The 13,249-nt window shown below is 37.6% G+C and overlaps 1 protein-coding gene across 1 annotated transcript in view; it reads left to right on the forward strand.

Moving 5' to 3' along the window:
* Positions 1-13,249, forward strand: part of FUT8 (fucosyltransferase 8) — a 66,685-nt gene that overhangs the window by 17,552 nt on the left and 35,884 nt on the right. The window contains exons 2-5 of the mRNA XM_070931249.1: positions 3,952-4,067; positions 4,177-4,342; positions 6,396-6,510; positions 12,455-12,692. Coding sequence (XP_070787350.1) covers positions 3,952-4,067; positions 4,177-4,342; positions 6,396-6,510; positions 12,455-12,692 — 635 coding nt within the window. The remainder of the gene's footprint in view (positions 1-3,951; positions 4,068-4,176; positions 4,343-6,395; positions 6,511-12,454; positions 12,693-13,249) is intronic.

Raw genomic sequence — 13,249 nt, forward strand, 5'->3', positions numbered from 1 at the left:
TTTAAGTGGTCCCACCATTTCTAACTGCAAATGTTTATAATAAGCAGCTGTCAAGCCATCCGTCCCAGGAGCTTTACCCACTTTCAACTGCTTAATTGCAAACATAATCTCCTCAGTGGTTATTGGTTGATTTAAACCCTCCCTTTGCTCTTTTGTAATTGTAGGGATATTCTCTTTCTGTAGATATCTATCTATATCTGTACCTTGAATTTTATCACCAGCATAATCACTGTGACTCTTGTTTTTTCCTTAACAAATATGCTAACCACCTCCCTGGTTTATTAGCATTACAAAAAATATTATGTTTAGCATATTGCAAATTAGTTGCGACCTGATCTGCCATTAACATATTAAATTGCCCTCGCAATAAATTAATTGCCTCTTTTATTTTCTTATCTGCTGGATTCAATATCAAAGCTTGTTCTTTTTTTCTGATTTCCTCTTCTAAATCCTTCCTTTTTTTCCTGTTTGCATCTATATTTATTATTCAAATATATCAAAATGCCTCTCATATATGCTTTGCTTGCATCCCAAACCATTTTCATAGATGTACCCTTATGCATATTTATAATAAAAAATTCTTTCATAAATTTTTTACATTCTTTTACATTTTCCTCATATCTAAACAGATTTTCATTTAACCTCCAAGACCTCTTAGATCCCCTTCCATACTCTAATTCCATCCAGACTGGACTATGATCCGTTAAAACTCTTGGACAAATCTTCATCTTCTTCTCTCTGGAAAAGAAATCATTTGTAATTAATATAAAATCAATCCTTGAGAAAGATTGATGTCTATCAGAAAAAAAGGTAAAGTCTTTTTCTTCGGGGTTTCTCTCTCACCGGATATCTCTCAGTTCCATATCCTCCATCATTTCAAAAAACGATTTTGGCAATCTGGCACACGTTGAAATGTTCTGCAAGAGCCCCTTCTTATCTTTTTTAATGTCCAAAACTCCATTCCAATCACCCAATAAAATACATGATTTATAGTCCTATTGTAATAACTTGGAATGTAAAAGCTTATAAAATTTTTCCTGTTGTTGGTTTGGTGCGTAGACTCCAATTAAAAGTATTTTTTCTCCTTTTATTAAAAGTTCAATTGCTATAAATCTTCCTTGATCATCTGCTTCAATTAATTTGGCAATTAAGTCTTTTTTTAGGTATATAGCTATACCATTCTTCTTCTCAGGAGCAGATGCAACAAAATGTATACCTAACCTTGCATTTATTAAGTATTTTTGATCTTTACTTCTAATATGAGTCTCTTGTAAACAAATTACATTATTTTTAAACTGTTTCAAATAATGAAATATTTTTCTCCTCTTTTGTGGTGAATTTAGGCCATTAACATTCCAGGTCAAAAATCTAGTTGCCATTCTTGGCCCCCTGAAGCACTTGGAGCATCTGCTGGAAATCTCCATGCATTTTACTTTTTGGCCTTGCTCCTCCCACTGGTTCTGTTTTTGTAGTATCTCGAATCATTTGAAGTTGCTGTACTCTTAATTCTTCTTGACGCTTAGCTGCCAATCGAGTCTGTCTTTGATCCTTAGGTTCTTCTATCTCCAAAGCTTGAACAGTAGGTGAAAATTGTATTAATTCTTCTTGAATAATCAAATCACCCTTTTGGGCCTGTGCCAACAATTCTTCTTTCTCCCCCTTTCTTGCCCCTCTATTTCCGTCTTCCTTCTAGCTTCCTGGGGCTGAGGGCATCCAGCCTTTAATACATTGGTATAGAAATCTCTTGCCTTCCACACTGAGTTGAGACGGTATCTTTCTCCTGAATAATTCACCACTAGACCAGCTGGAAGTTCCCATCTATACTGTGTCTGACGGTATCTCTGTTCTTCCACCAGAAAGGCATAATCCTTTCTGGCTCTCAACATTTTGGGGGGAATTTCTTTCAGTGTTAAAACCTCCTGCCCCTGCACTTGAAGTTTATTTTTAAAAGTGACTTGTAGGATTTCATTGCGTAATCTCCTTGTTGTAAAATAGATTACAATGTCTCTTGGTAGATGTTTCTGTCTGGCCACCCATGAATTGACACGATAAATTTTGTCAATTTGCCATTCAAAATTTGCTTTTTGATCTTCCATTATCTGTGCAAATGCTTCTGAAAAGATCTCTCTCAAATTCTCTTGTTTATTTTCCTTGAGGCCTCTTATTCTCAGAGCAAATTCCATGTCTCTATATTGTATCATTATCACATCTGCCTCTGTTCTTTCCATCTTGTCCTGGACCTCCCCCATTTTATTTTCCAAGTTCTCATTAGACTGCTTAATTTCTTCCACTTTTTCATCTATTGCTTCCTGCCAATCCTCGTACTGCCATAATAATATCTTCTCTAATTTCTTGGTTTTGTTTTTGAATAGTCTCTTTGACCTGAGCTATTTCTTCAGCAACTTCTTGAGTTTGCTCCTGAAACATTGAAGCAATTTTTTTTTTCTGTTTTGAGGGCTTCCTGCAACATTTCAAATGTTAATATTGTTGGTTCTGTTGGAACAGAGAGAGATTGCAATCTGGACGTTTGAGCTGGTGAAGTCCCCGCACTTTTGGAGACAATAGCCTTAATTTGTTTTGAAGCCATTTTTGGTTTCCAATTTAAATTTAATCAGCTGCCAGAACAATAGATACACCAAATCCAGAAATCAGTCTTTAAATAATATCAATCCTTTTTTTAAAAATCACTGCTGTAATCTTTGATCTTCTCCTTTTTAAAAAAAAAAAACACAAATCTCTAATTTTGAACAGGGGCTGCCAACACTAAAAGAAACTTTCCTTTTTAACTTTCGCTTTCACGCCCCATTAAAGCTGAATCGCCATCTTGGTTTCACTTTCTCCCCTTAATAAGTCAGAAGGAAGTAATACACATTTGGAGTTAAAGTTCAGTACTTGCAGATCTAATCTCTCCTGAGTTTGCTCAGCCTGCTTCCGAATGATGTTTATTCCAAGCGTTGTTTGCAGGGGTGGTCGCGGCGTCTTCTTCTGCTTGAAGCAGAAACGTCCCGGATCCGGAGCTCTGTCGGACTTCCAGGGAGCTCTCACCCTTCGAGCCCCAGAATTGTTCCTGGGGCTCCTTGGGGAGCTCTACCTACGCCCGTCTGCTCTCTTCCCTTTTCCCGGGGAGAAAGTTTTCAAGCCGCTAGACAGCTGATTTGCGCTGTTCTAGCGGCTTTACGAGATCGCGGGGCTGGCGCTCAAGAAAAGAGCGTCCACGGTGTCTGCGGTGCCACCGGAAGTCTGGGATTCTATTTGTACTTGACTGAGTGTTTCAGCTACTCAATGTAGTTTCCAGCTCCTAATTCATAGTATCTGGAAGGTTTTCCTTATTAAATTCCAAATAAGAATAATAAAGCCAAATATATCTCTTAAGTTCTAGTTTATGAATGTATGTAAATCAGAATTGAATGAATTGAAGCATTTGGGACTACAGAGTTGATAGCACATAACCATCTACAGAAAGTTTGTCCAATACAGAGGTTACTTGTGATATGTGTATATCTGGATAGTGCAAACTTGAAAACTTGTATCAAAATGTGGATGGATGACATTCTTTTGTATTGAACTAAATTGTTCAGTATGTGATATTCATCCTGCGTACAATTATAAACAGGAGTGGCGGTTGTATGCTTTCCTCATATTTTATTGTGCTTAAAACAACACTAATAATTCTCTTTTCTTATCCATTTATAGTGAGATCAAAGTCTCTAGATGTGGTGTTGGACAAAAAAAAGCTTTATTTAGGCTGCGATATAATATTTACAAATTGCTCACTCCTATGACAATGTGATTACCATATTGCAATTTATTATTGGGCTATGCTTTTAAAAATTGATTGGGTGATTTCCTAATTGCAGTACTAATTCTTGCAGCTTTTAACATACAGAACTATCAATAATGCAGTCGCATGTGTCCATTTAATTCTTTCACACACTTTTACTTTTGCTATAGGATACCAGATGGTTCTATTGATCAGGGCCCTGCTGCAGGAAGAGTACATGCTTTAGAAGAACAGCTAATAAAAGCCAAAGAACAGATGGAAAATTACAAACAACAAACAGGAGATGGTTTGTATAGGAGATCATTTTTTAAAATATTTAGATGAATACTTAAATTTCACAACGTGCGTCCTGTTTAGAGAATTAATGTTAATTACTGTTCACTTTATTTTATTAGTGAGCTTTGGAAAAGACCATGAAATTCTAAGAAGAAGGATTGAAAATGGAGTCAAGGAGTTTTGGTTTTTTCTCCAGAGTGAACTGAAGAAATTAAAAAACTTGGAAGGAAATGAATTGCATAAACATACTGATGAACTTCTATCTGACTTGGGTGATCATGAAAGGTAGTAGTAGCTATTATTAAATATTTGTTGCAGTAACAGTTTCAAACTTGCTTAAATAGAGTAACATTATAAACCAGTGTTTCTTAAAGTCCTAGCACCCTCTGAATGGTCTACAAAATCAAAATTATTTGCCAGCCTATGTTAAAAAATATTACAATATTAAAATCATATCAAAGAATTGTGAGAAATGATATAGCAATGAAGGCAGAAATTTTAATTTTTAATATGGTAAGCATCAATAAATAGTGCCCATACAAACAAAAGTTCTTTTTGGAGTTACCATCTGTCTATCTATATCCTACTAAAATTCTTATGTCTGTAATCTTTAACTTGGCAAAATAGTGTGTCATAAGGCAATTTTTTTTCAACCAAAGTATCTCCAATGATCTAATTTGCAGAATCTATCCAAAATCCTGGACCCTTGACTTCCATGGAATTGAAATTATGACATAAATTTCATAGATCAATTAATTAGAAAATATGAAATGAACTGTGAAACTATTATATTATAACTATTATATGAAAAAACTTGTATTTTAACAGAATGTAGCATATAGAATGCAGTGGTTTTGAAAACAAATTGTATCAGTGGTGAAATCTGAACCGGTTTACTACTGGTTCGCTAGCTGCGCATGTGACTGGTTTATTCAACTGTGCTTTTTCAAACAAATTCAAATTCCCAGATTTCTGATTCCATTTAACCACTAAAGTTTTATCTGCATATAAATTGAATCTAAAATTTGTATATGGTAGGGCGTTGGTCTTACCTGATATGCTCCTTCTCGTTGGGTGGAGGGTTGGTGTGATGACCCAGGGCATGACACAAAGGCAACACAGCCAGAGAACCGATAAGAGTCCCTTTATTATCACCAACTGTGGCCCCCAATGTCCCTTTCAACTCTCCTGCCTGGAGAGAGCTCTTCCATCAACCTGTAATAGTCTTTGGCTGGCAATACTTCGGTCCTAAACGTTGTAAGCAGAAAACTTCTAACAAAAAATCCAAAGGCAAGACAAAGTAATTAATTTGGCAGAGCAAGCAAAATAAGGAATTCCACAAGTAAAGTAGCACGGCAATAAATCAAACCAGTTGGGAGGATTCCAAGAAACACCAGATAAACTCAGTGTTTGTTCCTGACAAACGCCCCTCCCATTTGCCTCTACTTTTAAACTCCATCAGTACCTGTGCCTTGTAAAGAGGATCGGGTCCCTTTCCTCCCTCGTAAGCCACACAACCCATGTTCCTCTCGTCTCCGTTCCTCTCTGCACTGCCTAGGATGAGGAGGGGGTGGGCCTTGGTCTTCATCTGAACCCCCTCTCCCTTGTTCTACCTCTCCCCTTCTCTTCCCAGCCTGACTTTGCTCTTCCCCAGTTTTTTCCACAGAGAGAGTGATCCACTCTCTCACTCTCTGTCAGCCGTTCCTCTTCCCCTTCGGATTCAGACTCTGACAGGGGCATGACAGATGGTTTCATGTGCATTCTAGATCCCATGCATGCACAAATGAAACTTCGCTCACTCGCCCACTGCTTTCGTGGCCTAGTTCCTAGCAGGCCAGGGATCAGTACTAGTCTGCAGCCTGGGAGTTGGGGAGCCCTGTCCTAGAACATGAATTAATTAAAACTAAAGATAACCTTATGTAAGAACCTGAGTACATACACAATATAGACATTATTTTACCATCTTCCTATTATTTTGCTTACTTTACATGTTTCTGATTACTTTGAATATGTGAAATGTGCATATTTTGTATTGTTGCTAGTGACTCATTTCACCAATCTGCCATCAAGAATTCATTCATTATGAATATTCTTTGGAATGGTTAGGAAGAAAAATTACCGTAAATAATGTGGGAATGTGATTGTATATTAGATAAAGGAATTCCCATCCATTGTAATATTGCCTCTTAAATGTAACTGTGACATAGCAATAAAGTGGTAAATATTTTTATTCTTGTGTTAAGATACAGTTTTTGGATAGTTTGGCAAGAAATACTTACTTTGTTATCTATTTTTTTGATGATCTCAAAGGTTGATTTTGAGTCTCTTTTTTTAACAGGTCAATAATGACAGATCTGTTTTACCTCAGTCAAACTGATGGAGCAGGTGCTTGGCGAGAAAAAGAAGCCAAAGATTTGACAGAGCTAGTGCAGAGGAGAATAACTTATCTGCAGGTAACAATTCTGGGGAAAGTCTATACAGGTAGTCCTCGATGTATGACCACAATTGAGCCCAAAATTTATGTTGCTAAGTGAGAAATTTGTTAAGTGAATTCTACCCCTTTTTACAACTTTTCTTGCCACAGTTGTTACATGAATCACTGCAGTTGTTAAATTAGTAACACGGTTGTTAAGTTAACTTGGCTTCCCCATTGAGATGTGATCACATGACCCTGAGACATTGAAATGGTCATAAGTATGAAACAGTTGCCAAGCATCTGAATTTTGATCACATGATCATGCGGATGCTGCAAAGGTCATAACTGTGGAAAGCAGTCATAAGTCACTTTTTTCAGTGTCGTAACTTCAAATGGTCACTAAATGAATTGTTATAAGTCAAGGACTACCTGTATAGGAAAATATAATAATATACTGCAAATAATATTCAAAACTTAAGTATTTAGAAAGAAGAATCCCATTCGGTAAATAAAATAATATACTTTGTTGGTGGAATGAATTTCCCTGTTCCTACGTCCTCCTGCGTCCAATCTGCTCAAAAGTTCAGGGGACTCTTCAGAGAAGTGTCAGGGTATAAATGGAACTAGGGAAGAGAAAGGAGATGTCCCATTGTGTGACCAGAAGCCCAGTTCTGTATTGGATAGAATCTGATATTTGGTTAAAGGATACTCATTTTTTTTGCAATTCCAGTCCTTTAGGTAATAAAAATCAGTATATTAGTCTGATTCCTCAAGCCTTTATTCTATTATTACTTAATCTAAAAATATGTCATTTTACAAAGTTCTGAAGCAACTCTGGAAATTTGTGTATACAAAATTGTTTATGAATGAATAAACATGATTGGAAACCAAAAAAATGAGTATCCTTTAACCAAATATCAGATTCTATAGAAGAGAACAAGATCTTACTTATTCTTCATTGACAAAGAGTTTATTATTTCATCAAGTAGGGTTGTGCAGTGCTTTGGATTCAGTTTCAGGAATATGGTTTTTTGGAGGTAGCATCTACCTGTGTTACCCTAAAGCAGCCAAACTTTTTTATGAATTGCATGGCCGCAGCAGAAGACTGATTCTAGGAAAAAGTGAATTTGCTTTAAAGGTTTGCAAAGAGGGATTTGTTTCATGTTTCTACTTTTTTTAATTGTATCTAAAGCACTTCAAGCACTATTATTAGATATTCCATATTTGATTACATCATGAAAATTATTCATTTCTTGGGAATATTCTGGAATTCCTAGTACCAAGGAAAGCTTCATTTAATTATTTCTGAGTATTTAGCATTCATCTGAATGTTTATGAAATAGTGCTGGTATTTGTCTTAGATTTTCATAGTGACTATCCCAGGTGAAATAACCTTTTTCACATTTTTCTGTAAATCTCAAAACAATTCAGGAAGGACTTACGTTTTAGATGAATTCAGATAATTTAATTGGTAATTAAGCATTTTACTCCAAGCATCTTCATATTTCCAGTTTTTGTTTTGTAATAATTCATAAATACATCATAAGAATTGGAGGTGAACACAGATAAAGATTATCCTAAATACCTTCATATTTAAGGAAAATATAAATATAATAAATAATAATAAATGAATAAAATATCCTAAAGCAAGTACATAACAGATGTCAAGGTTCCTGTGAAATGATATTTTAAAAAGAAATTGGAATAATAAGAAGTTTTAAAGGTAACATTATTAATATCTGTATTTATTCTAAGGGCAAAATGGCATTGCCATCTGTGTCTTGTATAAATTAAACATAACTGGGTCTTTTAGACAACCTCAGTGCAGGGACAAAATAAGTTCTAAAGCACTTTTTTTTCTTTTTTATTGAAAAAGTTTTTCAAATACAAATTTTTCCCCCTTTCCCCCCCCAACCCCCCCTCCCCTCCCCCCATGGCTTCTGCAAGATGAAATCCAAATTAATATCACATTATATAATACTTTACCACCCTTTTACACCACCCCCTATGTGCTAAACATTTCTTTCTAACATTATTATTATGTCCCCGGTATACTATACATCTCAAAACAGCATTCGGCTATAAAACTATATAATAGATCCTAATTTGGCATTTATTCTACTCATAATCTACCCATTTCCTCCACCCCCATACATATATCTCTTAATTCAAATCTTTTAAATATATTAATATCTAAACATAACATCCCTTTTCCTAAACTAAGCAATCAGTAACGTTACCTATCACCTTGTACCATATCAATTTTGTTTCACCCACTTTCCTACAGGTCTACCATACATAATATATTTAATATCTTTATTCTTCTGCCTGTATCACTAAGAGATATTTCCATATATAAATAAAACCCTCAAGTGACTTTAAATTTGTATTCCATATAGTATCTTCTGTAATGTCTTTCAACTAGATTGTTAATTCCATCGACCATGTTAGGGTAACATCAAGTCCTGCTTCCAACAGCATATTCAGTATCTTCAATTACCATGTGCCCCCATCATTAATAAGTATTTCTGTATATAAAAAAAAACCCCCGAGTGACTCACTTTTTTTTCTTTATTACCTTATCACGTAACAGGGCAATAAATACAGAGGGAAAATAAATAGCATTTAAAACAATCTAACGCAGTGGTTCTCAACCTTCCTAATGCCGTGACCCATTAATACAGTTCCTCATGTTGTGGTGATCCCCAACCAGGGGTGGGTTCTAAATTTTTTTTACTATCGGTTCTGTGGGCGTGGCTTATTTTGTGGTGGTGGCTTGGAGGTCATGTGACTGGTGGGCGTGGCTAGCTGGTCATGTGACCGGGTGGCCATGGCTATGTGTATAGGAACTACTCAGAGGGCTGAAAAAAGTCATTTCTGACAGGTCCTCGCACTTTTGACTGGTCCTCACACTTATGACCATCCTCACATTTATGCCCGTGCAGCATTCTTAACAACCATGTCACTCATTTCACAACCGCTTCTCTTCACCATGGTGATAAGATAGGGCAAAAAACGTAAAATGTGAGGACAGTCGTAAATTCGAGGACTGGTCAAAAGTGCGAGGACCAGTCAAAAATAACTTTTTCAGCCCTCTGAGTAGTCCATGTGCACAAAAGGACTACCCAGAGGACTGAAAAAAGTGATTTCTGACAGGTCCTTGCACTTTTGACCGGTTTTCGCATTTATGACTGGTCATCATGCCCATTGTAGCATTCTTAACAACCGTGTCACTCATTTCACAACTGCTTCTCTTCACCATGGTGACAAGATAGGGCAAAAATGTAAAATGTGAGGACAGTCGTAAATTTGAGGACTGGTCAAAAGTGCGAGGACCAGTCAAAAATAACTTTTTCAGCCCTCTGAGTAGTCCATATGCATAAAAGGATACAGCAATAGAGAGGGATGAAGGAAGGGAAGGGAAATTAGAGTAGGAGTGAGGGTAAGAGAGGGAAGAAGAGAGGAGGAGAAGGAGAAAGGAAGAGGAAGTAGAAAGGAGAAGAAGAGGGGGGGAAGAGAAAGTAAGAAGGAAAGAAAAGAGAGAGGTGGTAGGTTTGAGGAGAAAGATTGCTGTACAATAAAAAAGATGAAAGGGAAGAAAGCCAACCCCAAACAAATGTAAAGATATTAAGATAAAGAATGAATTGTTAAACTTTAAAGAATAAAAGAGAACAAATGTGAATAAATAGCAATAATTAGAAACACACATACAAACATACAATGTATTTTCTTTGAACAGAGTATTTGGCCGGTTCACAAATTTAACCAGTGTTTAGTCATTTCAATTAAATTTACAATTTCTATATTTTATTTTTGCCATATTTATTCCTCATCTATTTTTTTAAAAAACCAAAATTACCCTTCATCCTCATCTCTAATCTTAATCAAATTCAATTTTTCCCTTCTATTCTATATTATACCCCTTCCCATTGTCATCTATTTTTATATCCATCCTCACATTGGTTAATTATGTAATTATGTAATAACAGTTGTTTAATACAAATTCAACATTTTAATATAAATCAAATAGTTATATAACTATCTTTTTTGTATATCAATCAATATGAACATGAATATTCCAATTATTTCCATGCAATCCAATTTCTTACAGATCAATTAATTATATTTACCAATAATAATAAACCAAATAATTTCCCCCATATATTCCTCCAAACCACAACTTAACCATTTCTGCTTTCAACACAATATACAATTAATAGTATCTCAATTATTACAATTCACTAGTTAAATAGAGCTTTTTTTCTTTTGTGTTTTAAAATCTTGAACTCTCCTCTTTTGCCCTAAATTTCCCATTGTTTGCACCTACCTTTTTTGGTGAGGAGAAAGAGAAAGAAAAAGAAAAAGAAATCTCTCTCTGTGCCTCATTTTGTCACGTTGGAGCAGAGCCTGCTTTACTTTCAGTTTCCTTTTAGCTTGGGGAAAAAAAACAAGAGCTTGCAAAAGAGCCTGCGCAAAACAGCTGAGAGTCGGAGGCCGATCTAATCATGCTAATTAACCTATGCTGAAGCTGAAAGAGGCTGTTTTTTTCTATTTTTGCAGGCACCAGTCTTCTCATTTGTTTTCTTTTAACACTGATCACCTGTAGGGTGGCCCTTTGAAGCCCCATGGCAAGAATTTAAACAGTTTTTTTCCCTTTAGCCATCAGCTGGGACTCAGGAGGCAGCAATAGATTGGGAGTGGGCGGGGTAAGCGACCGGCGACTGGCGATCCAACAGAGGCAGATGGTGAGGGTGAGTGAAGGCGTGGGGGGGGCGAGAGAAGGCTTTGGCGACCCCTGTGAAATGGCCGTTCGACCCCCAAAGGGGTCGCGCCCCCCAGGTTGAGAACCGCTGATCTAACAGATTAGAGTGTGGCATTTTTCAGGCAGATATATGGTATGTGTTCATTTTTGCTCATATTTATTTTGAAAAAAGTCCTTGTACATATATTTTCTCCTGTCAGGGTGGTCACGGCAGTCAGGATGGGAGGCGACACGGGTGAGAGCTGTTTAGGACCGAGTCTGCAGAGGAAACGAAGCCCCGCCTCCCTGCTCCAGGAGTCAGTTTTTTCGACTCGGTGGAGTAGGACAGGCGTGTCTGTCATCCTTTCCTCTTCAGACCCGGTTCTCTACAGGCTATTTCCAGCGTGAACGTTTTAGGACTCCGCTGAAGACCGCTAGTCGGTGGGGCTGTCGGCTGACAAGCCCCTTAGCGAAGACGAGCTCGTTCTCCCGCTCTTCACCGCTTGCGGCGATTGCTCACTTGGGCTGCGACTCGGGCTCTGCTCTGCAGCCGGAAGGCGCGAAGGACATTCCGCGCCCCTTCTCAGCTCTCCCTCTTGCCGCCGCTGAGAGACAGCCGCTCCCTCCATTTGGAGGTTCTACCGGCGTTTTCTTTCGCTTCGGAGACCCGAATTGGCAGCGGTGGGCTCTAGTCTGAACAGCGCAGTGAGTTTACTTGCCTCCCCTCAGTTTAAATTTTGCCGCCCGTTCGGGAGAGTTCCAAGATGGCGGACGCCATTTCTAGCGCCGTTTCCCGCTCAAAAAAGAGTAGAGAGAAACGAGCCCGGGATCCCGACCCTGAGGAAGGTTGCTCTGGGACCCAATATTCTAAGAGAGCCAAGAAGCAGGTCACCCCTAGACCATCAGGGATTCACTCCTCGTCGTCCTCCAAGCCCTCGAAGGACGAAGAGCGTCGTCATAAGGGGCCGTCCCCTTCCTGGTGAATTTCTCGAGGGGGGGTGGGATGCACTTATCTCTTTCTTCATTTGTTTCCTCTAGACACGCCAGTCTGCATTGGATTCCTCGTCTCAAAACTGACTCCTGGAGCAGGGAGGCGGGGCTTCGTTTCCTCTGCAGACTCGGTCCTAAACAGCTCTCACCCGTGTCGCCTCCCATCCTGACTGCCGTGCCCACCCGCCAGAGAAGGAGCGTATCAGGTAGGTACCAACGCTCATTTTCACATTCCCTTTATTGTTCATAGAATCCCAAGGATTGTAGCAAAGCCAAGAAACTAATATGCAATATCAACAAAGGATGTGGTTATGGTTGTCAACTTCATCACGTGGTCTATTGCTTCATGATAGCATATGGCACTGAAAGGACACTGATTTTGGAATCTCAGAATTGGCGCTACGCAACTGGAGGCTGGGAGACTGTTTTTCAGCCAGTGAGTGAAACATGTACTGATAGATCAGGAAGTACTACAGGGCATTGGTCAGGTACGTATCATTGACTTATAGTTATCTCTTTGTATAATAGGTTAAGAGATAAATGTTTTTGTCAACCATTTCAGTAATAAAGAACATTGAGAAAAAATATTGTACCTCTTTATTGTAGTTGTAAAGTATCAAATATTTTTATTTTGAACTAAGAATTAGAAATGGAGAAAATGATTATTGTTATTATGTATAGGCATTTCTCTGATTTTTTTCATGCTTTTATTGGTTGAGTAGATAAGTCTATCAGAGGTTCAGGTGAGTAATACACAGCATTTTGTTATTTTTCTATTGTATACAATCTTCCAGTTTACTAGGAAGACTCCATTTAAACTTTGATTTGTATGTACTTCCTAAAATTTACATATTTGTATTTTTGGGAGATGGGGAAATACCTTTTCAAAATTAAAAGTAATCCCCAAGCAAGACTTAATGAAGACATTTATCAAAGACTGTTCGGAGTACTTAAATTTGAGACCCTGATCTAAGAAGTTTAGTTTTCCAAAGGATTGAAGTTGTTTGTCATGATTGGCTAAGCATAATGAATTATTTTTTAATCT

This window comes from Pituophis catenifer, unplaced genomic scaffold (genome assembly GCF_029215685.1).
Source record: "Pituophis catenifer annectens isolate HBS135680 unplaced genomic scaffold, rPitCat1.0.hap2 SCAF_1, whole genome shotgun sequence".
Classification (NCBI taxonomy): Eukaryota; Metazoa; Chordata; class Lepidosauria; order Squamata; family Colubridae; genus Pituophis; species Pituophis catenifer.